The following is a 26,498-nucleotide window of genomic DNA, read 5'->3' as shown; positions in this document are numbered from 1 at the left end:
CTTTTAAGAAGAAAATGTATTAAAATGGAATAAAAATGTCATTTCTTTTCTGATGGCTCAAGGTTAAAAGTAATTAATAGGCAGGATGGGGTCCAGGAATAGCAAACCTGGAGATACAAATTTTTGGCAAAATTGCATCTGAAAAGCAGCCTAACCAGAGTGACTTCTAGAATTTCCTCACATTAGTAACTCTCTTCGTCCCTATCTATTTAACTAAGAGGTAGTAAACCACATCCTTTTTTAAAATATCTTAAAAAAATAAACTGATGCAATACTCCTACATTCACAAGAAATGTAAATGTTAGCCTAGAGATATAAAGTTTCTCAAGCCAGATTTCTCTTAAATTACCCTTAATCCTTAGATAGTTCCACATAAGGAGCCCATAAAACAAGAAGATATGTGATCAGGTTTATATCAAGTAGAGACATACTGTTAAACGTCATAAATATACGTTTATTAGATACCTGCAATGAGTTTCCATATGCTCCTCCATTTTTCTCTCTGGCCTATCTTCCTCTCCACAGATAAAGCTGTCTTTCTTAAATGATGTCACTCTTCATTATCTCCAGGAAAAACTCCAAATTCCGTAACAAGCTTTATCATGCCCTTCAAGATGTGGTCCTACCCTCCTTTTCTATTTCACTTCCTGTCACCCTCACATCACCTATCTCAATCCATGAAGGAGATGAACGCATTTTGATAACCTACCCTTTGCTAGATATTCTCCTAGGAGTTTCATACCTCTGCTATAAGCCACTCCTTCAGTATGCTGAAATTTATCCTTTAAGATCAAACTCTCCGATGATACATCAGAGAACTTCTGTGATGTCTAATAGTTTTTTTTCCTCTCTTCTCCCCTTCTCTCCAAGTTATTGACTTAAATCACTCCTTCCCTGTGTTCATACAGCATTTTATAAATAATTTATCAGAGCCCTATGTCATTGAGTTCTACACTGTTATCTCCCCGAATAAATTGTGACTCAGGGATAATACCTAAATACATTTATAGACTAAATGCCTAGCACAGTGTTTAAATATCTACAGTTGACCCTTGAACAACATGGGTTTGAACTGTGAGGGTCCACTTATTCATGGACTTTTTTTCATTAAAATCATATATGTACCATAAATAGTTTTCCTTATGATTTTTAATAATATTTTCTTTTGTCTAGCTTATTTTATTGTAAAAATAAGTATATAATACATATAACACACAAAATACATGTTAATTAACAGTTTATGTTGCTGGTAAGGTTTCAAGTCAGCCATAGGCTATTATTAGTTAAGTTTTGGGAGATTCAAAAGTTATACATGGATTAGCAAAAATAAACAAATGGGACTACATCAAACTAAAAAGCTTTTGCACAGTGAAGGAAACTATCAACAAGATGAAAAGGCCACCTACTGAATGGGGGAAGATATTTGCAAATGATATACCCGATCAGGGGTTAATATCCAAAATATAAAAAGAACTCATACAACTTGACATTAAAAAAACAAACAACCAGATTAAAAATGGTCAGAGGATCTGAATAGACATTTTTTCCAAACGTCTGTATAAATTACAGACATTTAACATACAGATGGCCAACAGGCACATGAAAAGATGCTCAACACCACTAAATCACCAGGAAATGCAAATCAAAACCACAATGAGCTACCACCTCGCACCTGTCAGAATGTCTATTATCAAAAAGGCAACAAGTAATAAGTGTTGGTGAGAAGGTGGAGAAAAGGAAACCCTGTGCATTGGTGCAGCCACTATGGAAAACCATATGGAGGTTCCTCAAGCAATTTAAACCAGAACTAGAGTACGATCCACAAATTCCACTCCTGGGTATTTATCCAAATAAAGTGCAAATACTAATTTGAAAAGATTATGTTCTTTTGAATTGAAAAGATTATGCACCCCTATGTTCACTGAAGCATTATTTACAGTAGCCAAGAAACAGACTCAGAGGAAAAGAGATCAGATTTGTGGTTACCAGCTAGCCACCTCTGCCTCTCCTGGTGTGCAGAAGTGACTTTGAATTTTGGGAATAAAGATGTGGATGGTAGATGTTTGTTAATGGAACAGCAATTGGGCTGGGAAAAGGTACCCTGATGAACACTGCTTCATTTAACGATGAGCAAATCTCATGAATGTGAATGATTAAGAAGAATGACAGTGCATGGTTTTGTGAAAAAAGTTTTTGCTTTTCTAAGAAAAATCAGACTTAGAATTTTCCAAGAAGGTTTGACATTAGTTATAAATGGAACTTTGAATGTTTCCAAGAAACATTACAATTATGTTTACCAACACAGCTGAAGCATGAAATTAGAAGCTATCTTTAAGTTTGGGGAGAGAATTAGGTCTCTTTTAACTTATTTGGCTCTGATTTTCCCCTTTCATAATTAACCTAGTGAAAAGATTAGAAGGAAGGGGAGATTCATTATACCCAAAGTTGACTTTTAATAATGTGAGTTGGCATTAGAAAGAAATAATTTGTTAAAAAAATGAATGTTCAGTTATTTTGGATTGTGGAAAGCTACACCTGAGGGAAACATCATGTGCAATTAGGATCTTTTTCCATTAGATTTTACTTTAGAAAATCCTATGGGTGTAAAAATGTGATAGAGGCTTTTGCTCCCACTGCTATTGCATGAAAGTCTAGATACTAACGAATGCTGGCAAAGTTGTAATGACTAAATAGCTCAGATATACACACACCATGAGGCCTGCGACCTCAGTGAAAGGGCGGCTCAAGCAAACAAATTTTAAGAACCAGCAAGAAACAAATTGTAAGATAAAGAAAAACTTCAGTAGGTAAAGTCATGAATTGGTATTGGATTGATGTAGGTTAGATTTCCAGCTCTGACACTATTCACTGTGTGCTAGTGAGCAGTTAACTTCCAAATTTCTGTTTCTTGATCTACAAAGTAGGAATCATAGTAGTAGTTGTATTATTAGGGTAATTTTGAGTAATAAAGGGGATATATATATATATATATGCGCTTGATAATAAATTCTCAGTGAATAATATCCATAATTTTTATTATTTATGATTGTCACATGCTACATAAAATCAGTTATTTAAAATGTTCTTCATTTATTTTAAAATGTTTCAAAGTCAGATCTGAGCTACATAGTAAAAACCTATGTACTTTAAGTTCTCTTAAAATATAACATGTAAAACAAAGTTGACAAGAAGTATATTAGTGAGATTAAAATGCTCCATTTTAATTTTTTAAAACTATTTTTCTTAATGTGATTTCCATTGACTGGTCTGGCAAGCAGTCTTACCCTGAGTGGCAGGTATCAATTATAGACATAATTAGCTCATGCTGGGATATACGCCTAGAGAATCGACCCAACACAAAAATCTCCTAACTTTTGATACTTTATTTCCTCAGACAAATTGAGGATTTGAATAATGTCATCCTTTACATCACTATACTTAGCAATGAATGAGGCTATGACACATCCTTTATAAAGTTCCCTAAAAAGCAACTAGCCATACAAATGTACAAGGGTGTGGAACGGGGACTAGTGTGGCATAGTTAGAACATAGATTCAGGAAGGAGACAGATTTAAGGTCCGGTCTTTAATCAATCACTTATTAGCTGCATGATTTGAGGCAAGTTACTTATCTTTTCAACTTCAGTTGTAAAATGGGTTATTAATAAGTAGTATGCATTACAGAAGATGGTTGTAAGTATTAAATAAGCCAATGCACATCAAACATCTAGTACAAAGTTTGGCATCTTGTGAGTGCTCAATAAATGTTAATTATTATTTGCACAATTTTACTAATTCATTGATTTCTTGGGCTGGGACATTGTAATCATTTTCATTATTGCTTAAAATAGGACTCTGATGGGGTCATGAGCTTAAATTTTCCATGAGCTTCACTCTGGATCACTTATAACTTATGCCACACGTAGAACGGGCTACAAGGGTAGTAAGTTAAAAGGATATGAAGGTTCTGCACCAAAGAAATAACTGGGAAAACAACTTAAGACTGATTTGATGAGAGAAGTTGGGAACATCATTTTCATAAATGAATGAAATAATTGACTATTAGTAGCTGAATTTTGAGGTTTCAATTTATGTACACAAGCAGTTGAAGAAAATACCCTATTTCTTTTTAGATCATTAATTCTTGACTTTTAGTATTGTGCTATAATAATTTTGCAACTACTAATGGAATTCATTTACATACTATTTTAAAGGCAAGAAGAATTCAAGTTTTCTCTTAAGGATGAAGTAAATCCCTAATTAATTCCTTGACAAAGTTAATTATTCTAATCTTGAACTGTCAACTTTGTTGAGAAATAAATGTTTTTTAACTTTACAAAAGTTCAAACTACCTTGATTTTGGATTAATAAAATTTTCAGAGAAATTTTTCGTAAAACAATATACAGAACACTATGTTCTAATAAGGCAGAAGCTGTACTGTGGCACTGACCTGACCTTATGGTATGAAACCACATAAAGAAAAACTGGCCACGGTAAATCAAAGGCCTTTGGAGTCTCAGGGATCATGGGAAAGTCATTTGTGAAATGAAGCACTGACTTAGGTAGCTTTCAGGATTCAAAAGTACAGTATAGTTAACGGCAATTTACCACCACTGCAGCTGGAAAAGCAGCAGCAATAATACTCACGTTAGCTATAATGCAATGAAGAGACAGAATGTGGTTTTACCTCTTGAAAGCTATTCTCATTCTCTCTCTCTCTCTCTCTCTCTCTCTCTCCCTCTCCCTACCTATCACCTATCTATCAATCATCCAGTGTCTACCTATTTACTCAGACAGTGCATAATGGGACAGACTCAAGGCAAAGACTGAGCATCTCAAACTTGAAATATATATATTTTAGTATGTATCCTTTTCCTTCTTTTTAATAATATTGCCCACAGTCATATTTTACAGAGGTTAAAATTCTGAATATGTGTTATCCTTCCAGGAAAATGTGGGAAGCAATGTCCAAATTATACCCAGAATTTTATTGTATAAAGAATGCTGGGGCTTCCCTGGTGGCGCAGTGGTTGAGGGTCCGCCTGCCGATGCAGGGGACACGGGTTCGTGCCCCGGTCCGGGAAGATCCCACATGCCCTGGAGCGGCTGGGCCCGTGAGCCATGGCCGCTGAGCCTGTGCGTCCGGAGCCTGTGCTCCGCAGCAGGAGAGGCCACAACAGTGAGAGGGCCGCATACCACAAAAAAAAAAAAAAAAAATGCTGTACCAAAACTGTACTTTCAGGAGTTGGACTATGTTGTGATGTCTGCACATCACAAAATTAAGCCTTTACTCAAAAGGAAGTTGTAAATATATTAACAGACATCACATAGCTTTGGCCACGCCTGTCATTTCTCATGCTTTGTATCAAGTGGAATCTTTGTCTACTTACTGGATGGAGCTTTCAATGCGGGTGATAGTGAGGAAAGCAGCAAGGTTTGCTGTGTAAGATGAGATGACAATCAAAGCAAATAGCCACCAAGCCCCCATCATCATTCGGGTAGCCAGAGTTGTGTATGGGACTTCCCCACCTGTGGAAAGAAGCAAAGAGAATAAAAGAACATCAACAAGTCTTTATTTAGAATCTGAAGTCATACACATTCAAGAGCAAGTTAAATTTTAAGTAATGAGAAATCTTTCACATAACATCAGCATGGATCTCTGTATTTTGCTTACGTTCATCACTTCATATTTGAATCTGGTTTATGAGATTATGTGAGACTCAGTCAAACAGAAGCATGATAAATATTTAGTATAACATGTTTAAATGATATTTCTTCCAGCTTGTTCTTCAACCCTAGAATTACCCTCTTATTACAACCTCAGATATACACTTTACATCCAAGGGCTTGACTATTTACTAGTTAGGAGATATTAATACTGTTATGCTTATATTTAACATAACTTTTCAGATTTCTAGTTTAATAAATAATATTAAAAGATTATTTTTTGTTAAATTCCCTAGAATCATAGGTTATTAATAATCTTGGGAGAACACATATGACTATTGGTTTCAGCATCATCACATGTGTTTTGATCTACTCCTAACTGACTCACCACTCTTTTGTAATCTTGTTGTAGAATCTTCTTCTCCATCTTCTAAATGTTGGTGTGTCCTTGGGCTCAGTCTCTAAACTGTTTCTGTTCTGTCCGCATTCCAACCGCAGCTAATCTCAAGTCCCCTGATGTTGAATATTATCTACAGTATACTTTGATGACTCTCAGATTTATATTTCAAGCTTTACTCTCTCTAGAGAGCTACAGATAAATACCTACATAATTTCCACTTGGAATTTAATGGGCATCTGAAATTTATTACATCTGAATCAGAACGTTTTATTTTCACTCTTGAATGAACACCCCAGTCTACACTATTTCAGGGAATAGCACCACTCTTCACTCTATTTCTCAGACCAAATACTTAGAAACTTTCCAACATCCCATCTGGTAGCAAGTCCTGTCACCTTTATCTTCAACTCACATACCAAATCCTACCTCATCTCCTCACTTCCAGTGCTGTCACTTCTTTTGACTGTACTACTAAACCACTTAAATGGTTTACTTGTTTACATTCTATGCACTACCACTCCTAAGTCTATCTCGATGGTGCTCTTTGAAAATGAAAATGAAATCGTGATATTCCTCTGATCAAAACTTCCAATGGACTCCTGTCACTCTCAGAGAAAAACAAAGCAACCCCAAATCTCTACCAAGGCCTATCAGGTCCTACATGAACTGATCTCACGTCAATTTCCTGACTTGCATTTTTCCACCCTCTCAACGGCCTTCTTGCAATTTCTTGCATGGAGTTACACTGATTTCTGTCCTAGGGTCTTTGTACTTGCAATTTTTATGCCTGGAATTCTCTGCTCTTTAATTTAAAAATGACCTTCCCTTTAATTTTTTTAAGTTTCTCCTCAGATGATACTTCCTCACAAATACGTATTTCCATTCTATCTAAAATAATTTCTCACGACCTCATTCTTTCAGTCACTGTATTTTTTAAAAATCATAATTTATCATATATTTTATATATTTTTGTTTTTTTCCTCTTCCTTATTGTCTAGTTTCTAACACAGATACAGTTCCTGCCCCCTTTTAGGTGGGTAAATATTTGTTAAATGAATATATGTTTTGTATGGAGTCAATAATCCTTTTAAAATAAATTAGGTTTATGCTAAGAGTAAAAATAAATTAAAGAGATATAATACTACATTTGCCTAGGTACATCAATATGTGAATGGCTTAACAGGATTCAATTAATTATCATATCAGGCAGATTTTTATGCCAACCACTAATTCTCACTATGCAATATTTCTAAACTTTCAGTGTAGTACAAACATACCCTTTGGGTATGACCTGAGCTATTTTCCTGATGTAATATACTCAGAATAGGCTAACCTCTGATATCTGGAACACATTTTTTCAAAAGCAGTTATAATGCATTTTGGATATTTTCTTCTTCAAAGCAAAGGAAATATTCACTCAGCTTTTAAAAGATGAAAGTACAATAAAATATTCATTTTTAAACCAAATGGGGACTTCCTAGACAAAATGATTAATTGAAAAAAAATAATAAAATATGAACAAGATGATAGCTAAAGACTGAAAGATGTTAATAAATATAACAAAAGTAGAACAGTAAATTCATGACTGAAACGGCTAATTGAAGGTTTGTGTCCATGAAGTCTTTACCCTTGGTTAGAGTTGTTATCACCCACAAGAAAGAATACTTGCTGAGCTTTCTTCATCTGTGGCATAAAGCCTGAAACTTGGGGAATTCAAATATTCTTGTGGAGTCCAAATAAAATGACATTTTATTTGATATCTGCACTTAGAAATCAAATATTAAAAGTAAAGGGAATCTTGACTTCTAATTCTGGTAATTCAAGACAATCCTCCCACTGATGGCAACTAGAAAAAATGAACATATAACGCATTTGAGAGCAGTAAGAAACTAGAAGATCAAGATCCTGAAGAAGATAACTCAGAAATGCGACTGGTATTTAGGACTGCTTTTTCCTGAGGGATAAATGCCAATTTAACAACAGGAAGATAAGAAACTAAGATGTTGAGCAATGTTTTGAAAGCCTTCAAAGTCAGGTGGCTATAAAAATTAAGGCCCAGGGCTTGCCAAATGGGGGTGGGACTAAGAAAACCAGAAAATCCTCATATGGTTGGAAATCAACAATTACAATTCTATTAGGGCCATGGGTCAAAGAAAAATCACAAGAGAAATAAAAAGTATTTTTAAGTTGATGAAAATAAAAATACTCCATATCAAAATTTCACAAGTTTTGATAGCTGATAGGATGTAGCTAAATTTGTGTTTAAAGGGAAATTCATAACTTATATAAGAAGTCTGAAAATCAATGAGCTATTCATCAATTTCAAGAAGTTAAAAAACACCTGGCAAGCTAAACCCAAAGAACATAGAAGGAAGGATATAATAAATATAAGAGCAAAAATCAGTAAACTAGATAAAAAATAAAATAGAGAATGTTGATCCAACAGAAGTTTGGGCCTTTGAAAATACCTATAAAAAGCTCTCGAGACTGATCAAGAAAATAAGTAAAGGCACAAAAAAATACAATAATAGGAGTTAAAAGGGCATATTGTTACAGATATTTCAGATATTAGAAGGATAAAAGAGGAGGATCTTATGTACAGTTCTATGCCAATTAATTTGAAAATTGAGATGACATGGACAAATTCGTAGAAAAATTGCCAGCAAAAGAAATAGAAAATTTTAATGATCTTATAAGTATTAAAGACTTTGAATCCACAATTAAAACTTACCCACCAAAAAATTCAAGACCAGTGGGCTTTCTGGGAAAAAACCTACCAAATGTTTTATCAATAATTAAGTATAATTTTACACAAACTCTTTCTGAGGTTAGAAAAAAGCAAGACATCATTCCATACATTTTATAAAGAAGGCACAACTTTGATAACAAAATCTGAAAATGTCATTCCAGGAAAGGAAAATTAATGGCCAGTCTTTCATATGATAGTAGATTAAAAAAAAGACTTACATAAATTAGTAAACTGAAAATTGCAAAAATAAATAAATAAGCATGCTGGGTTTATTATATGAAAGCAAGGGTTGGTTTGGCATTTAAAAATAAATCATTAAAATTCACTAAATTAGCACTATAAAGGAGAAAAGTCCTATAATCATCTTGGTTGAAACAGAAAAGGCACAGATAAAATTCAACATCCAGTCATAAAAAAATTGAAAACCTAGAAATTCTCCAGCAAACTAGAAATAAAAAAAACACACTTAGTCTCACAAGAGTATTTTCAGGAAGCCTCCAGCAAATGTTCATACTTACTAACAAAATAAGCATTTTTAAAGACTATCTTAAAGGCTACAAGTTGTTACCACTTCTATTCAACATTTAATTGTAGCTACTAAACAGTGTAGTACAATAAGCAAAAACAATAAATACAAAGAAAGAAAAAATACTAAAAAATTGGAAAGAGTGAAAAAAGTTACGGGTTAGAGATGATATGAATATGTATGTAGAAAATCTAAGAGAATATGGAATAAATTACTAAAATTAATGTTAGTTTACTATGGTACAGAGTCAATCTTCAAAAATAATCAGATATGCTTATAGCAGTAACAAACATTTAAGACATGAAATTAAAAAATATACACCATTTGCAATAGCACTAAAAATAGCAAATATCTAGAAATAAAGATGTGTAAGATCTCTACATGAAAATCTATAAAACTTTTTTGAGTGTAGTAAAAGAAGGTTAAATAAATAAATAGATATATCATGTTTATTGATCGAAGACTCAATATTATAAAGATATAAATTTTTCTCAAACTGATCTATAGATTCCATGAATTACCAATCAGAATCTCAAGTTCTCTGCGTGTGTGTGTGTGTGTGTGTATGTATGTATGTGTGTGTGTGTATGTATGTATGTGTGTGTGAGAGACACAGAGAGGGAATGTATGTGTGTGTTTGTGAAAAGCTAAATGTAAAATTTGTAGAAAATTCCAAAAGAACAATAATAGCTAAGATGGTGTTCAAGAAGAAGAAGAAGACTGGTTCTAGTTGACTGTAGCTTTATATAGTAATTAAGATAGTATGGTATTTGTCCAAGGATAGACCAAATCAATGAAAACTATTCATGTGTACATAGACAATTTATGCCCAGCTGGCACTGCAGTACTATATAGACAGGGAGGTCTTTTCAGTAAGTACTACTAGGTTAACCTGGATATATATATATGAAAAATAATAAAACTTGTCTCCTAACTTATAATACATACAAAAATCAATACCAAGTGCCTTACATATGTAAATATAAACAATAAAGCTTCTAGAAAAGAATATAAGAGAATATATCCAACGTATCCACAAGATTGGGTACTAAAAGACTTTTTCTGAACAGAGCACAGAATGCATTAGCAAAAAGCAAAAAACCTGAGCTGAGCCAGGGCCAGCTCCTCCCCCCAGGGCTCTGTAGCCATGTCATGGACCAGCCCTGCCTACCAGTGTACTATAGCAGTAGCTGTGGCCCTACCACAACATGAAGGTGCATGCAGCCCAAATAGGGATACCCCCTGAGCACCGAGCTCCAGTGGCCAGGCAGGATTGTGCCTCTGAGTCCCATAGAACATCTCCTACATAAGGCCATTCCTTCAAGACTGGGAGAGGTACCTGATTTAACTAATAAAGAGAAACACAGAGAATTAATCAAAATGAGGAGACAGAATAAGAACTAAATGAAATGGAGATAAGCAATATACCTGATAAAGAGTTCAAAGTAATGGTAATAAAGATGCTCACTGAACCTGGAAGAAGTACAGATGAACACAGTGAGAACTTCAACTAAGAGAAAATGTAAGACAGTACCAAACAAAAATTGTAACTGAAATGAAAAATATACTAGTGGTGTTTATAGAAGACTGGATGAGGTAGAAGAATGAATCAGTGAGCTGGAAGACAAAGCAATGGAAACCCCCCAGACAGAGCAGCGAAATGAAAAAAAAAAACACAACAATTTTAAAAAAGTGAAGATACCTTAAGGGACCTTTGGGACAACACTGAGCATAATAACATCTGCATTGTAGAGATTTCAGAAGGAGAAGAGAGAGAGAAAGTTCCAGGAAAATTATCTGAAGAAATAGTGGCTGAATTTCCCTCATCTGGGGAAGGAAACAGGCATCCAGGTCCAGGAATACCAGAGATGAACCCAGAAAAGACACACACCAAGACACATTATAATTAAAATGGTAAAAGTTAAAGACAAAGAGAGAATTCTAAAAGCATCAAGGAAAAAAACATTACATACATTGGAAATCCCATAAGGCTATCAACAGATTTTTTTTCAGTAGAAACTTCAAGCCAGAAAGGAACGGCATGACATATTAAAAGTGCTGAAAGGAAAAAAAATACAACCAAGGATTCTCTACCCAGCAAATTATCATTTAGAATAGAAGGAGAGATTAAAGAGTTTCCCAAGTAAGCAAAAGCTAAATGAGTTAATTACCACTAAACTGGTCCTATAAGAAATGTTAAAGGGGCCTCTTCAAGGTAAAAAGAAATGGCATTAATTAATAATTTTAAAAAACATACAAAAGATTTCACTGGAAAATATAAATATATAATAAAGGTAGTGGATCAATCACTTGTAAAGCAAGCATGAACGTCAAAAAACAAAAGTAGTGAAATTAACTACAATTACAATAATTAGGTAAGGGATATATAAAATAAAAAGATGTAAAGTGTCATCAAATTATAAAATGTGGTGGAAGGGGAGTAAAATGACAAAGCTTTGGAATGTATTCAAATTTAATTGTTAGCAACTTAAAAAGGACTGCTGTTTATATAGGATGTTATATGTGAACCTCACAGTAGCCACAAGGAAAAAACTTATAGTAAATATACAAAAGAAAATGAGAAAGGAATCTAACACAACACTAAAGGAAACCATGAAAACCCAAGGGAAGAAAGAAAAAGAAGAAACAGAGAGGAACTACGAAACCAGCTAGAAAACAACAGAATGGCAATAAGAACATACAGATCAATAGTTACTGTAAACGTAAAGGGACTAAATTCGCCAATCAAAGACGTAGAAAAACTTGAAATAGAACTACCATATGACCCAGTAATCCCACTAGTGGGCATATACCCTGAGAAAACCATAATTCAAAAAGAGTCATGTACCACAATATTCACTGCAGCACTATTTACAATAGCCAGGATATGGAAGTAACCTAAGTGTCCATAGACAGATGAATGGATAAAGAAGATGTGACACGTATATACAATGGAATATTACTTAGCCATAAAAAGAAACGAAATTGAGTTATTTGTAGTGAGGTGGATGTCAAAAAGAAAAACAAATACCATATGCTAACACATATACTTGGAATCTAAAAAAAAATGGTTCTGAAGAACCTAGGGGCAGGACATGAATAAAGACACAGACGTAGAGAATGGACTTAAGGACACGGAGAGGGGGAAGGGTAAGCTGGGACGAAGTTAGAGAGGGCATGGACATATATACGCTACCAAATGTAAAACAGATAGCTAGTGGGAAGCAGCTGCAGAGCACAGGGAGATCAGCTCAGTGCTTTGTGACCACCTAGAGGGGTGGGATAGGGAGGGTGGAGGGAGATGCAAGAGGGAGGGTAAGAGGATATATGTATACATATAGCTGATATACTTTTTTATACAGCAGAAACTAACACAACACTGTAAAGCAATTATACTCCAATAAAGATGTTAAATAAAAAAAAAATGGGCAGAGGATCTGAATAGATATTTTTTCGAAAGAAGACATACAGATGGCACAGAGGCACATGAAAGTATATCCAACATCACTAATTATTAGTGAAATGAAAATCAAACCCACTATGATATATTGCCTCCACCTGTTAAGATGGGTGTTATTAAAAAAAGAGAGAGAGAAAGAAAATATGCTTTGGTGAGGATGTGGAAAAAAGGGAACCCTTGTATGCTTTTGGTTCAAATGTAAATTTGTGCAGCCACTATGCAAAACCTATGGAGGTTCCTCAAAAAATTAAAATTGAACTGCCATGTGAACCAGCAATTCCTCCTCTGAGTATATATCTGAAGGAAATGAAATATGCATCTCAAATAGAGAACTGCACTCCCATGTTCACTGAAGCATTATTCACAACTGCCAAGATATGGAAACAACTTAAATGTTCATCAGTAGATGCATGGGTAAATAAAATGTGATATGTATTTAAAGACAAGCCACAGTAGAACACACACACACACACGAATATTATTCATCCACAAAAACGAGAATCCTGCCATATGTGACAACATGGATGCACCGTGAGGAAATTACGTTGAGTGAAATAAGCCAGCCACAGAAAAACAAATGCTGCATGATTTCACTTACATGTGCAATCTAAACTAATCAAATTCGTAGAAGCAGAGAATAGAATGGTGGTGGTCAGGGGCTGGGGTGGGAAGTATGGGGGAAATGAGATGTTGGTTCAAGGGTGCAAAGTTTCATTTATGCACTATGAATAAGTTCTAGAGACCTAATGTACAGCATGGTGACAACAGTTAGCAAAACTGTATCATATACTTGATACTTGCTAAGAGGATAGATCTTGAATTAAATCTCAACACACACACTGTAATTATGAAGAGGTTATAGACAAATTATTTAGCTTGATTATGGTGATCTTTTAACAGTGTATACAAATATTAAAACATCAAGTTGTAAATCTTAGTACAATTTTTATCAGTCAAATATATCTCAATAAATTTATTTCAAAATGAGGATAAAAAATGAAAAGATTGACAATTTGACTATGGTAATACTTTGTAGTTCAAAAACCACCATGAAGAAAGTAAAGACAAGCCACAGTAGAACATATTTGCAATACTCATATCTAACAGAAATTTCATCAACGTATATTAACTTCTATAAATCAATAACAATAAAACAGACAATAACTAGAAAAATGGGCAAGAGGTTTCACAAAGGAAGATACCAAATGCCCATTAAATATGTGAAAAGGTGGCAACTTCATTAGTTATTAGGGGTACACAAACTAAAAGAAAAATGAAATACCACTACATAGCCAACAGAATAATTGAAATAAGGAAATATCAAGTGTTGGCAAGGATGTAGAGCGACTAGAATCCTAGTAACCTGTTGATGAGATTATAAATTGGTTCACTCACTTTGACAAACAATTTGGCAGCATCTCTGAAAACTACCATACACATACCTTAAGACTCAGCAGTTCCACTCAGGTACATACCTCAAAGAGGAAAATGTGTACACTGAGACATGAACAGGAATCTCCAAAGCAACATTATTCATAATAGCCTCAAACTGGAAATAGCCTAAACACTCTTTGAGGATAGAGTGTATAAAGTATGGTGTATATACACACACACACACACACACACACACACACACACACACACATATGTATTCATATAGTGGGATATTATATAGCAATGAAAATGAACAGATTTCAGTTATATATAACACCATGAATGGACTTCACAAACTAAATTTCTGAGTAAAAGAATGCACACTGTATGATAACTGCTCTAAAACAGGCAACATGAATGGTAGTGTTGATAATCTCATGAGTGGTTACCTTTGGGGATATAGACTAATGGTTGAGGTGGGGAAATGGGGGCTGTGTCACGGGTAATGTTCTATCTTTTCCTGGGTGGCAATTACACTGGTGTTCCATTGTTGGTAATTCATTGAGCTGCACTTTTAAGTTTTGTACACTTTTCTGTACTTACATCGTATCTCACAATTAAAAACAAGACCTAAATAAAAGAAGTATAAAGAGAGAAGGGTGAGTTTAATAAAGACCATTTTTCCCTTCCTTTGTTTTGTTTTTCTGTATCCACAATTTGAGAAAAAAATAGTATTTTCATAGATTCTGGATGCTAGAAGACAGGTAAAAGACAAAAAATTACCTGTTAAATTAAAAACACAGCCCCACATGGCTAAAAGCATAGCAGAAATTAGGCTGGCCATTCCTGACAATTCAGGGTGTGCAGAGGTCTGACTCTAGAGCTGGGCATTTTGATTCTTATAATCCCTGGTGAGTTTGAAGTCCCCCAATATCAGTCTGCAGAAGGATGTAGAATTTGTATTTTTTCAAAGTGACCCTTCTGCAGTAAGAGAAATATTCTTGACACAGATTTGCATTTTGATGTGACTGGTTTGCCACCTCAAAAAGTATATCAACTTTACTATTGTATATATTATTTATAAAGGTTGTTAAAGAAGTAAAATAATGTTTTTCCCTCAGGCAAGATTATAGAACTTGATAATTTCACCTGCGTCAGGCAAAAACTTGTTGCTCTAAGTTTTATTCTGTGTGAGTACATATGCATTTTTGTGTTTGTCTGAAAATATAGAAAAGTAATTGTTTAAGATTCTCCAATTTCGTTGCTTGGTAAATCAGCTTCTCATAGGTTTAATAACTCACAAAGTGTTTCTTATATAATCTGGGACCGTGTAATTTTTTTATGAAGTATGATTAAGAAAAAAATAGAAGAAAATTCATTATTCCCTTTCCTTATAAGCATTCCTGTTTCAGGAATTAGATCCTTATTGAAGCTAGGTTGCTAGCAAAATGGCTAAAGACACTTATAGCAAGGAGAAAATCTCCCATATTAGGGATGAATGAATATGTTCAAGTAAGCTGGTCAGTTGGAGTGTCAGTAAATATTAGAACATTTTATACTTACAAAGTCACAATTTAGAAAATATGAAGAAGGATAATGTTGGCAATTAGCCACTGCCAAGGCGATGTTCTATTGATACATTTAAGGATGGGTGATATTGTACATATCTCCTAAATGCATAAGGTATGTCAGTCATATTTGACTGACTTCAATGAAGTCAATGACTTCAATGAACTTCCTTGAAGTTCATTCATAAATAGTCAAATTGAGAGCCTGGCTGCTACTAGATTTGTAAATGCTTTAATATTTTTTCTTTTGGTGGAGGGTATGGAGGTAATAAGGAGGAGAATGTAAGATACGTGTAAGGTTCGCGGTTGGCCACAGGTTAGTATGTCCACTGTCTGAGTAGGGCAGGCTTTCAATGTGGCATGTCTGTCACTGGTACAACAGATGGCTTTAGGTGGTAGGGGCGATAGCACAAAAACATATTGTGTTCTGGTAAGGAAGTTATTCCATTTACAATTATCTTTCAGTATTTTCTTACAATGGCAAGAACAAAGCCTCAGTTTACTGGTAATAAGTCTGTTTAAAATTTTGAATCTATTTTTTATAAAGGGAAGGCAAATCTCAAACTCCCTTTGGCAGGCAACAGAAACTAATTAGAATTTAATAATATTATATTTCATTTATATTATTAGTATGGTTATTTTCTATTTAATGCAAATGGCACTGCTTTTATATTACTGAACATACTTTTATTAACAATAACTCTGACCCCTCTATAATCTCAATTTCAAACATTCCACACTTTCATCTTTTGAGCTTCCCCCCCCATCAAGTCTACAGTCCCACCAATATCTAAGATCTATTGACCCTACCACCTTTTCACTATCCATCCCCATTCCTATTAGATGTACTTTCCTCTTACCTAGCTTAAATCCAGTGATTTGTTAAAATAAACACTGCATTTATCCTCAACTCCCTTGAAATCCTCTCAGCAGAGCCCAAACTGAGTCAAATTCATTTTTTTCTTTACGCTAACTGTGGAATAACTTACACCTGTGCAACTCATTGTCAATTCATGTCCACAGACTTCAAATGAGTCTTTAACGTAGCCTCAGAGTCATATTACATCTTCCTAGAAATTCTCTCCTCCACTCTCTTACACAATTACTTATTCCAGTGTTTCCCTGTCTTCTCATACCACAAATTCCACACTCCCATTCTCACTCTCAGAAGATGATCATGAAATCTAATTTAGAAAATTAAAGCAATTTCAAGGAACTTCCAGAGAAAAGAAGGTACAAAACAGTTTATAGGGTGTACTTTAGGGTAAAAAAGGAGGGGGGGATGTGCTTATATTTTCAGAATAAAGCAATAGGAAAACAAACCAAAAGTATATACATATGGAGAGTGGGGGGTAGTAGAGTAAAAGGGACAAAGAATGAATTAAGATTTCTGTATAAAACAAAAATGAGAAAATACTATCTCACATTCTCACAAATATGGAACTGGAAAAAAAAAGATTTCTGTGGCTGACTTTGTTATTTAGCTTTAAATTTAGAACAGTTAAATGTTTCATATAATTAGAAAGAATATTAAATTTTTAAAAAAGCAAATTGAAAACAATGATAAAAATGAACTTGAGTATATCAAGTTAGTGACATAATGGCACAGATAAAAGTTATTTCAAATGACTCTAAAATACAATGACTGCTTCCCCCTACTGAAGGCCACAGTCCTTTTGGACAGCCCTCTCATATAACTCTCTCTTCTGGTTCTAGTAACTATTCCCTTTCTTTAACCCTTTAGGCCCAAGAGTGATAATAGCTCCTTCTGTAACTAACAGGTACTGTACCAACTTTTGTTACTTTCTCAAAACTCCACCCACATCATTGTAAAGAGTCCTTTTAGTAATCTTTCCACAGTGTCCCAGACAGAATGCACCATCTATGTCCTGTCTGGTAGAATGTAAGGTCCCATGGAACAGAAACATAAAAATGGGATTCTGGGATTGAATTGCCCACATGTCTATGTAGTGCTTATTGGTGGGAAATGGAACACTGGCAAGCCACAGCTGGTGGTTACATTATAATCATTCAGTTACTACCAGTGTTGGCATGGGATGAAGGACATGTGGAATGCAAGGCCTTGGGAGACCAAGTGGCTGGGGCAATAACAGTGATTTTACAGGTCGTGGTTTTAGCTAACTGCTCTGAAGTCTTCAAATAAAACAAAAGTTAAAGGAGACATTGAGGGCAATGAATACCAAACTCAGAAACAGGGAAAATTTGAGAGGCTTGATGGCAGCTTTGAAGGAGTCTCTTAAATTGTATAGTTTCAGGGCAGATATGACTGAGGACAAGATTAACACCTGACTGTAAGGAAACACAATTCAATCATCAATTAAATCTTCTGTCCTCTATGGTCTCTCATGGTAAGGGAAGGGCACTGATGAGAAATTCAACCTTCCAAATCTCTCTGAAACTCTTTAGTATTGGAAGCAACCACCCCTTCTGCCAGGGAATCAGCCTTCCCCAGCATAAATGCTTCTCAGTGACTGGACCTGGGGAATCAGAGTTCTCTCCTGGATTCACCCACATCACCCCTCGCTGCCTCCAGGCTACAACTTAGATCTCAACATAACTCAGTTAGAGAAATATAAAGCCTGCTTATAAAAGTTTCATACCACATAGGATACAATGTAAGTATTGATTAGGGCAAATATATTGTCATGAGTGGTAATGATCTGGAATTTGATATTTAATGTGTTGATTTGATACCTGCGGAGTGGTGGTAATCGTTTGATTGGCTCATTGAAGGATGGACCAGTAATGAACGGATTTTGAAGGTAACCTATACACAACATCTCTGGTATACTGTAGAGATTCAGGGAGGGGGAAATGCTGGAATGAAACTGTTCTGAACAACCTGTTCACCTCGCTATTATTTAGAGGAACGCTCCCTACACAAAGACATTAAGAAATGCACAGGAGGGGGCAGAACACAAGCATCTCTGAAGAGTTCTATGTGCTTGTTCTCTGTTGGCCTGAGATGACATTGGAATACTGCCATGAAACTGGATTTCTTGATATTAAAATGGGTGCAGGTTGATAAAGGCTAAATGTAGATGTTCAGCCATCAGAGACAAGGTGAAATTATCATAGTATGCATGGTGTGTTGTGAATGGTAATTAATGTGTATTGACCTTCAGAGACCTATAGCGATAGCTCATCACAGGGTTCCTAAATATGGAATAGACAGGCAGCCTATTAAGGTGCTTCTTGATATGTATGCACAAAACAATTCTAGATCTGAGGGCAGAAAACCTAGTCTCAACTGATGAGTGGGAATTTGGAGCCACAGTTCCTAAAACTTATATAGTTTACAGATCCAAAAACCCAATACTGAAGAGGAGGCCAGGTTAGCATTTTTTATATGTTTTTTTTTGACATTTTTCTTAAGTAATTCTTAATCTAATTGTCATGCCACACTTACACTTTTGTATTCTATTTATTACATTTTCACTGGCTGAATAATATTTTTCACAGTCAGATACACTATAGCTGACTTTGGTATCCTATTTTGGAAATGCAGACATTTTCATCATCATATATCACATTGCAATACACATCTTCTTTTTGATGGAATCCATGAAGAGAAGTTATTTGGTGAAAAATGAATTTTGTTATGTCATACAAGTGTTTACAATTTTCAGATACACTTTATAACATTATTTATTGAATAGGGATAGGTAATGTTACTCCTCTACTGCTAACATATGTCTTCCTGAAGTGTTGACATTTCAGTTGAATGACAAAATATTGTTCTGGCTATAAATCTGGCTAATAAATCTATTTTCAGATAAACAAAAGTAGGCTAGAAGGCATTAGCTCATGTAATTGAAGTGTCAATTTCCTATACATAGGAAGACTTCTCTAATTTATTATTTACATTTCCACGGTAATTATAAAACATGTAAAGCTGCTTATAAATAGTAGTACCTTCTTTCCAACTCTTTAACATTATTTATACACTTCTGTTTTGTAGAGTTCTACATCAGCTTAATAATAAATTTTAACATATTTCATCTTTTCTTAATTAATAAATTGCTCTTACACATACAAATGCCATCTATACATACTTACCTGAAATAAGAATGTTCTTGTCATCAAATAAAAAAAAAGAATGTGATTTCAACATTAGAAATTTCTACAGAAGGAGATAATCTTTATAATTCTTGAAACTTCAGGTTTAACACAAGTAGTTAAGTTTATTTTACTGAACTCAGTACCATAGAATATTTCTGATGAATACATTAGAAAAGTGTTAAATTAAAAATGAATTACAATCAAATTAAATGGTTGCTGGTTATACAACATAAACCTTATATATGCTGATTTTAACTTAAGTTCGAAATATGGATTGCTATGACTTACAGCAGAACTAAGTTGAATTACACTACACTTAAAAAGTAATATGGGCAGCTTTTTAATTTCACAATGTTTTCACTATTCCAGCCCATATAAAATTCTCACTGTTTCTAATGAGCTAGGGATAAAAAAACAGCCAAATGAACGTCAATTTTCCTATTTGATATTACAAAATTAAAACATTTGAGATGTTAATATTTCAATTAAAAGGGGATTTCAGGGTCTCAGTTTGTAAGACAGACTACATATGGTTTTACACAAGTTGTACCTCAAGTAATAGTCAAGGATCTTGAGGTTAGTGTTCCATTGAAATATAAGCTCCCTTAAGTACAACATTAAGAACATGGATCAGCAATATATATGGTGTTTACCGTGATTCTCCACCACAAACTGGTTTACTTTCATATCTCCAAGTATAATGGCAGTGATGGTATGCAGAAACACTTGTTGCAAATCCTTTCTCATTTAACCAAGGCTTTATTTTTCCCTTCTGCACTAATTGTTTTGTATTCAGTTATATTGGAAAAATGATCATAGGATACATGAATTGCACTAAATCTTTCAGCGATTTTGAAATGACATTGAAATTAGTTCTTTTTTCTACTTTTTATGAGATTTTTTTTAATAAAGGAGCTTCGAAATGTTTGAAATAGACCAGTTTAGTTGGAAGGTGTGGTAGTATATATGGCTGTTTGCTGAGATTTCCACTAACTCACAGATCTACATTTTATGGTACTAACTAATGGTTTATGAAAGCAGCTTTAGCACAAACCACAGTGGATCAGCAGGCACATATCTTCCTTGAATTTCCTGCCATTTTTATATGTATATGTGACCAAAAAATGTGTTTGCTTACCTCTTTTTCTGTTTTCTTTCTCAATATCTATCAAAAGGACCTTGGAAATTTTAATAATAAAAATAAGACTTTGCATCTTCAAAACAATGATGTCACAACTAAATTTCAACAACTATGGAGACATGTATCTCAAACCTTCATTGACTCCCAGAATATTTCCCAACACTTGTATGCTTTCTACAGTTATTTTACAAAAAGCACACATATTTTGTTTAGGAGGTGCTCTTAGAAATATCTTCAGCCTCCGTATTCATGCTCTTATTATATCTATTCCATTGTGCTATTTTAGAGGTCTTGTTAAAAAAAATAAGAGGAGAAAACAAACAGTCTCATTTTTTCTCTCCTGATTTGTCTTTAGATATGCTAGTATGTTTTGCTTGTAAGACTCAACAGTATAAGTCCAAGATTTTGGTAAAAGATTTAAGTGTACAGTACACAGGATTTTTTAAATCTGATATCACAAAGTTAAAATATTTGAGATTTTAGCAATTCAGTATAAAAAAGGTGAAAGATATCCAAACAAAACCCTCAAAATCTTCAGAAAACTTTTAGGTAGTTTCGTTCAGGGATGAACTAAAAATTTTAAAGTCAATTTGTATGTCACCCCTTTGTTTTTCTCATGTCTACCACATTTGGCTTCATGTACTTTTGGTTTACTTTTTGTTTACTAAATTATTTGATTGATACTTCAGGGGCTTTGTTACTATTTTTAATACATCAATGTATATCATTGTATTGCCTATCTGCTCAGCAAAAAGGTAAAAACCAAAAAACAGGAACATAGTGCATGGTTTGAATAAGGATTATATCATGATTCTTTAAATATATATCATTTTAAAGTATATACACCAAACACCATTTTCTGGAGGTCTCAAAAATGATTACTTTTCTTTTTGTACTATTTTTCTTGTTATCTGCTGATTTCACCACAGACTTGGTAATGAAATGAACGCTGGGAAAGGTGCTTAAAGAGGAAATGTTGTCTGGATGACTAGTCGTTTGTCAAAGAGCATGAAACAAGATGGCCGTTGAGTCAGGCCTGCCACTCTATAGTGATGTATTAGCTTTTAATGTTTAAAAATAATTATAGCAGGGCCTTAGCCACTGTATAAAACCACTATATAAATTCTAGGGCCATTATCAATCCCATTTTTCAGGGATTCAATCAATCAGTGGTTCTGAGGAAAACTGCACCCATTTTACCGGTCTTACAAGCATTTAAGTTCAAAAGGTAAGCAGCAGTTGTCAACAGAAATGAAAAGTAAAACAGATCTCATGAAGTTTTTAATTACCTCTGGGATTTCTAAGATTAGTTCCTAAACTAGGGCCTTATGCATATGTGCACCATTATTTCCACAGGGTCAGAAAAGGCTAATGCGTATTCAATCAATTTTAATAATGGTAAGAGAGCCAGGTCTAAGTCTAAAACACATTTTAAAGCTCCAAAATGCCATTTATTTTGGACCTAGTAACCTGTTAACAACCACTGAAGATTAGTTTTAAATTATAACTCATTTATTGACTATATAGTAAGACTTACAATTTGATAGAGAAGGAATTTATTTAACATTATGAATTCAGTCTTTCAAAAACAATAGTGGTCTTCTCAATTTTGAACTTATTTAGCCTGTTTTCCAGAGTTCTTAGTCTTAAATTATTAGGAGGATATCTTAAGGAGCAGAAAAGAAAAATAAATTTTTCTCCACTTTCTTTTCAGTATATTATTTTGAATAATAGGTTGGGAAATGGCTAAAGGAATGAGATTTTGGTGTGCTGGTGTTACAGAAAATGTATTGAGATAAAATAAAGACATTTATTCAGTATATGGGCTCTATAAATTCAGACAGATTTCAGTAAGTAATACAGATTTGTAATTGAAGAACACAAAATAATTCATATCGTAGTAATTTCCACAACACTGCTGATTGAATAAGCAAATGTGTATGAAGAAAGTTAATGGATTTCTGTGTTTGTGAATGCAAATACATAAGCTGAATGCATTTCAGAATTCCACATGAAGTTTAACTATATTACTTAAAAGACTATCTCCTCCTCTTACTCCTCCTAATGAGCTATTCCGGTGTGGTTTCTAGATTTTCTAGAAAGTTCTAAAGGCATTTTTAATCTAGAGTCCCTGTAGTCACTGAGTCAGGGACTTGGGTTGAATTGCTGAGCAATGGAAAAATCAGAAAACATGTTCAAATTGCTGGGCTCAAGTGGTAAATCAAAACCATGGATCTAACAAAATAGGAAGGGGGATCAAGAAGGAAAGGGGTCAGGGTGAAGTTGCAAAACAAAACAAAATAAACAAAAATCTTATTAAGCTCAAGCCAAAATCAGGAAGTAAGAGATTATAAAACAAAGGTCAGGAAAAAAGTAATAAAAGCCTCTATTTGTTGAGTATTACTAATGCACTAGGCACTGTGTTAAGAGTTTATAAGTATTTTCTTATGTAATCTTCACCACAGTTTTATGAAATGATTAGGAAAGCTGACTGGGTTTCCTTAGTCAAGGTCAAGATCATAGAGTAGGAACAGATGATTCATGCTCACAGGCTCTCACAGCCAAGGGAAAAGACCAGGCAGGGAATGACCCATGTCAGAGACTCTAGGAAGCTAGATCCCAAGAATCATGGTGTCTCTTCCTCCAAGTACATTTCTTCCATCAAGGGTTCTGATTTATTACTGCCACTTCATTTTCTCCCTTTGTTCTCCTCAGTGATAAGAATGAACAGGTTTATTGTGGGTTGACAAGGCTAAAAAATTAGGACAGGGGCTTCCATGGTGGCGCAGTGGTTAAGAGTCCGCCTGCCGATGCAGGGGACATGGGTTCGTGCCCCGGTCCGGGAGGATCCCACATGCTGCGGAGCGGCTGGGCCCGTGAGCCATGGCCGCTGAGCATGCGTGTCTGGAGCCTGTGCTCCGCAATGGGAGAGGCCACAACAGTGAGAGGTCCACGTAACGCAAAAAAAAAAAAAAAAAAAAAAAAAATTAGGACAGATTCAAGCAAACAAAATTAAAATAAATGAATAAGAGTTTAGATATCTATAAGAATTAGGAAAAAATCCTCCTTATTTTGTCTTGGAAATAATTTACTAAGACCAAGATACTTTTTTAGATGATGGTAGGAAGCAATCAACTTAAAACATAACAGTATAATTAATAGAAGACTTTGGAATATGTAACATATCAGGGAGGTGATATTGCAAAGACAAGAGATTCTAATGATGAACAAATAATAGAGAAAATAGGAAGGTGAAGATCTCTTTCCTGAAACTTCTCTGGAAGGTGGGCTGTGATCCTATATAATTAACTCCATCGTTTGGATAACTCAGCAAGTGCTTTTGTCATTTCTCTATTTTAATGGTGATGTATAAACTTTTTATTGTATCAGTAAAAAATTATGAGCACAATTATTAAAATTATAAATATCTATTATTTTTCTTTTAAAATTGCTTTGACAAACAACTTTGTAACTAACCTTAGACACAGTAGGTTATATGCAGGTGAATAAAACTTTATAAGCTTTACATACAAACAAAATGATGAGTTACTCTTTTGTTTCCCTTTTTCCTGGAGACATTCATTCACCTATTCTCCACACAGGTTTATTAAAAATAGAAAAAAAATATCTTTTGCTTCTTCCAAGTTTCACAGACTTAGAAATTTCTTCTATGCACATATGGCCATACATAAGAGACCCCTGAAATTGCTTAAGAATTCAGGCTGCTATTTGAAAACAGACATGCTGGGAGATTTTTATGTGATGATATTATCTGAGGAATTGTTATTAATATTAATTATAGTCATATGACTAAGTTCTTGTGCAATTTTATGCAACTTTTTAAAAAGTTTCTTTTATCATGTTGCTCATGATACAAACTTATTCTAATTCTAATATGGAATGAACTTTTCAGCAGACAGACCCTTTAGAAAATATTGGAGAACTGTAGGCAAATAATGAAATCCAAACAAATCAAATTCATCACTGACAGTCATTTCTGTGGTTTAATACAACTCTTCACAACACCTTTTAGAGTTCTCTTCTGCCTAATAATCTTTGGTGGCTCTGGAAGTAATAACTTGAAGATTATTTGATGTTTTTTCCTTACCAATGAAATTTTTAAAATTGTAATGATTAGATGAGCTATTTTAGGTAAATTTTGATCAGCTGCTTTCTTCTTTTGCTCTCTGGTCTCTTTACAGAGCTGTTGAATTTTCCCCCGCAATTATCATTTTGAACACAGCCTTCCTTTATAGTTAGGTATATAAAAGTTTTGCTGCTGTATTTTTAAAGTATTCTAATAGCCTCACTGTATTACATCGTATAATTTTATACCTTTATAAACACCAGTAATATGCACTTAAATGGCTAACTTTCAATCTGGTTTTCAGCACACTTTTGTTCAAATAACTTAGTCAGCATTTTGTCCAAATGATGTAGTCAGTACTTCTTAAGTGTTGCAGTGTTGTCATGCATTACGTCCAAGCAATTTCCTCTGTCTGAGTATGTTAAAGGGTCCTCAAACTATCTAGTGAAACACAGAATGTAAAGCTATAATTATGTTATTAAGTTATTATTATTTTCTAAATAAATCCTTTAAAATTCTATGAAATTTATGTAATTTTAATTGTTAAAAATGTGTAAATACGTAATACGGTACGATGTTTGGCTGAAAGTATCAAAAGTCTTTGAACTGTACATATACATATCATTTAACTCAGAAGCTGCATAACTAAAATAATTTCTTAAGAAAATAATCATGGATGTGCACAAAGATTGAATGACTAGAATGATTTTTCACAATTTTATAAATATATAATAATAGGGAATTTGGCAAGCAAATTATATATATGTACACCCACTTATAATACGGATTCTTATATAGATTTATAAAGACTTATATAGTAAATAATGCTGCAGAAGAACGTCTAAATGAATAAATAGATGTTCAGGATGTACTGTTAAGTTAATTATGAACACATTATATACAGTAGGAAACCACTGTTATACATTAATATATTTTCTGTATACTAACACCCACTCAGGTGCTAAGTCCTACCGTGTATACTTCTAATCACTCACTCTTTTCCATTCTTACTTCCATTTTTGCTGTTGTAGTGGTTAATGTTTTTCAGGCCTTTACGAATTCAGCTAGTCTACTTCAACAGTCTCATAATCTCGAAGCCATCCTTCATGCTGTCTCTAAATAGCACAGATCACTTAGCTATTTGGATGAGAAGTTGTTATTGTTGCTTTAAATAACGAACCCATATATTCAGTAGTGTTTCATACTTTTATATTTATAAGCATAAATTCTAATCTAACACAACACTTTGTGATTAACACTTACATTCTGCCAGATCATTTGCTGATAAAACTCTAACTTTCATCAGCATGAATAAAGTATTTAATTTAGGAGAAGAAATGAACAATGCTTTAATTGATGAATAAGAAGTACTTCTTAAACTTGAAAAAAAAATAAACCTAAAAATTGTTCTAAGCTTAAACTTCCACATTTCCTGTGTTAAAG

General features: G+C 34.1%; 1 protein-coding gene across 3 annotated transcripts in view; it reads right to left on the bottom strand.

The window, feature by feature from the left end:
• GRID2 (glutamate ionotropic receptor delta type subunit 2) overlaps window positions 1-26,498 on the bottom strand; it is a 1,386,623-nt gene that overhangs the window by 275,030 nt on the left and 1,085,095 nt on the right. For all 3 annotated transcript variants that reach the window (XM_004276975.4, XM_049709175.1, XM_049709174.1), the window contains one exon: window positions 5,391-5,529. In XM_004276975.4, coding sequence (XP_004277023.1) covers window positions 5,391-5,529 — 139 coding nt within the window. The remainder of the gene's footprint in view (window positions 1-5,390; window positions 5,530-26,498) is intronic.

The sequence above is a fragment of the Orcinus orca genome, chromosome 4 (genome assembly GCF_937001465.1).
Source record: "Orcinus orca chromosome 4, mOrcOrc1.1, whole genome shotgun sequence".
NCBI classification, from domain to species: Eukaryota; Metazoa; Chordata; class Mammalia; order Artiodactyla; family Delphinidae; genus Orcinus; species Orcinus orca.
The sequence above is the reverse complement of the archived record's forward strand: the minus strand, read 5'-3'. Positions and strand labels throughout refer to the sequence as shown.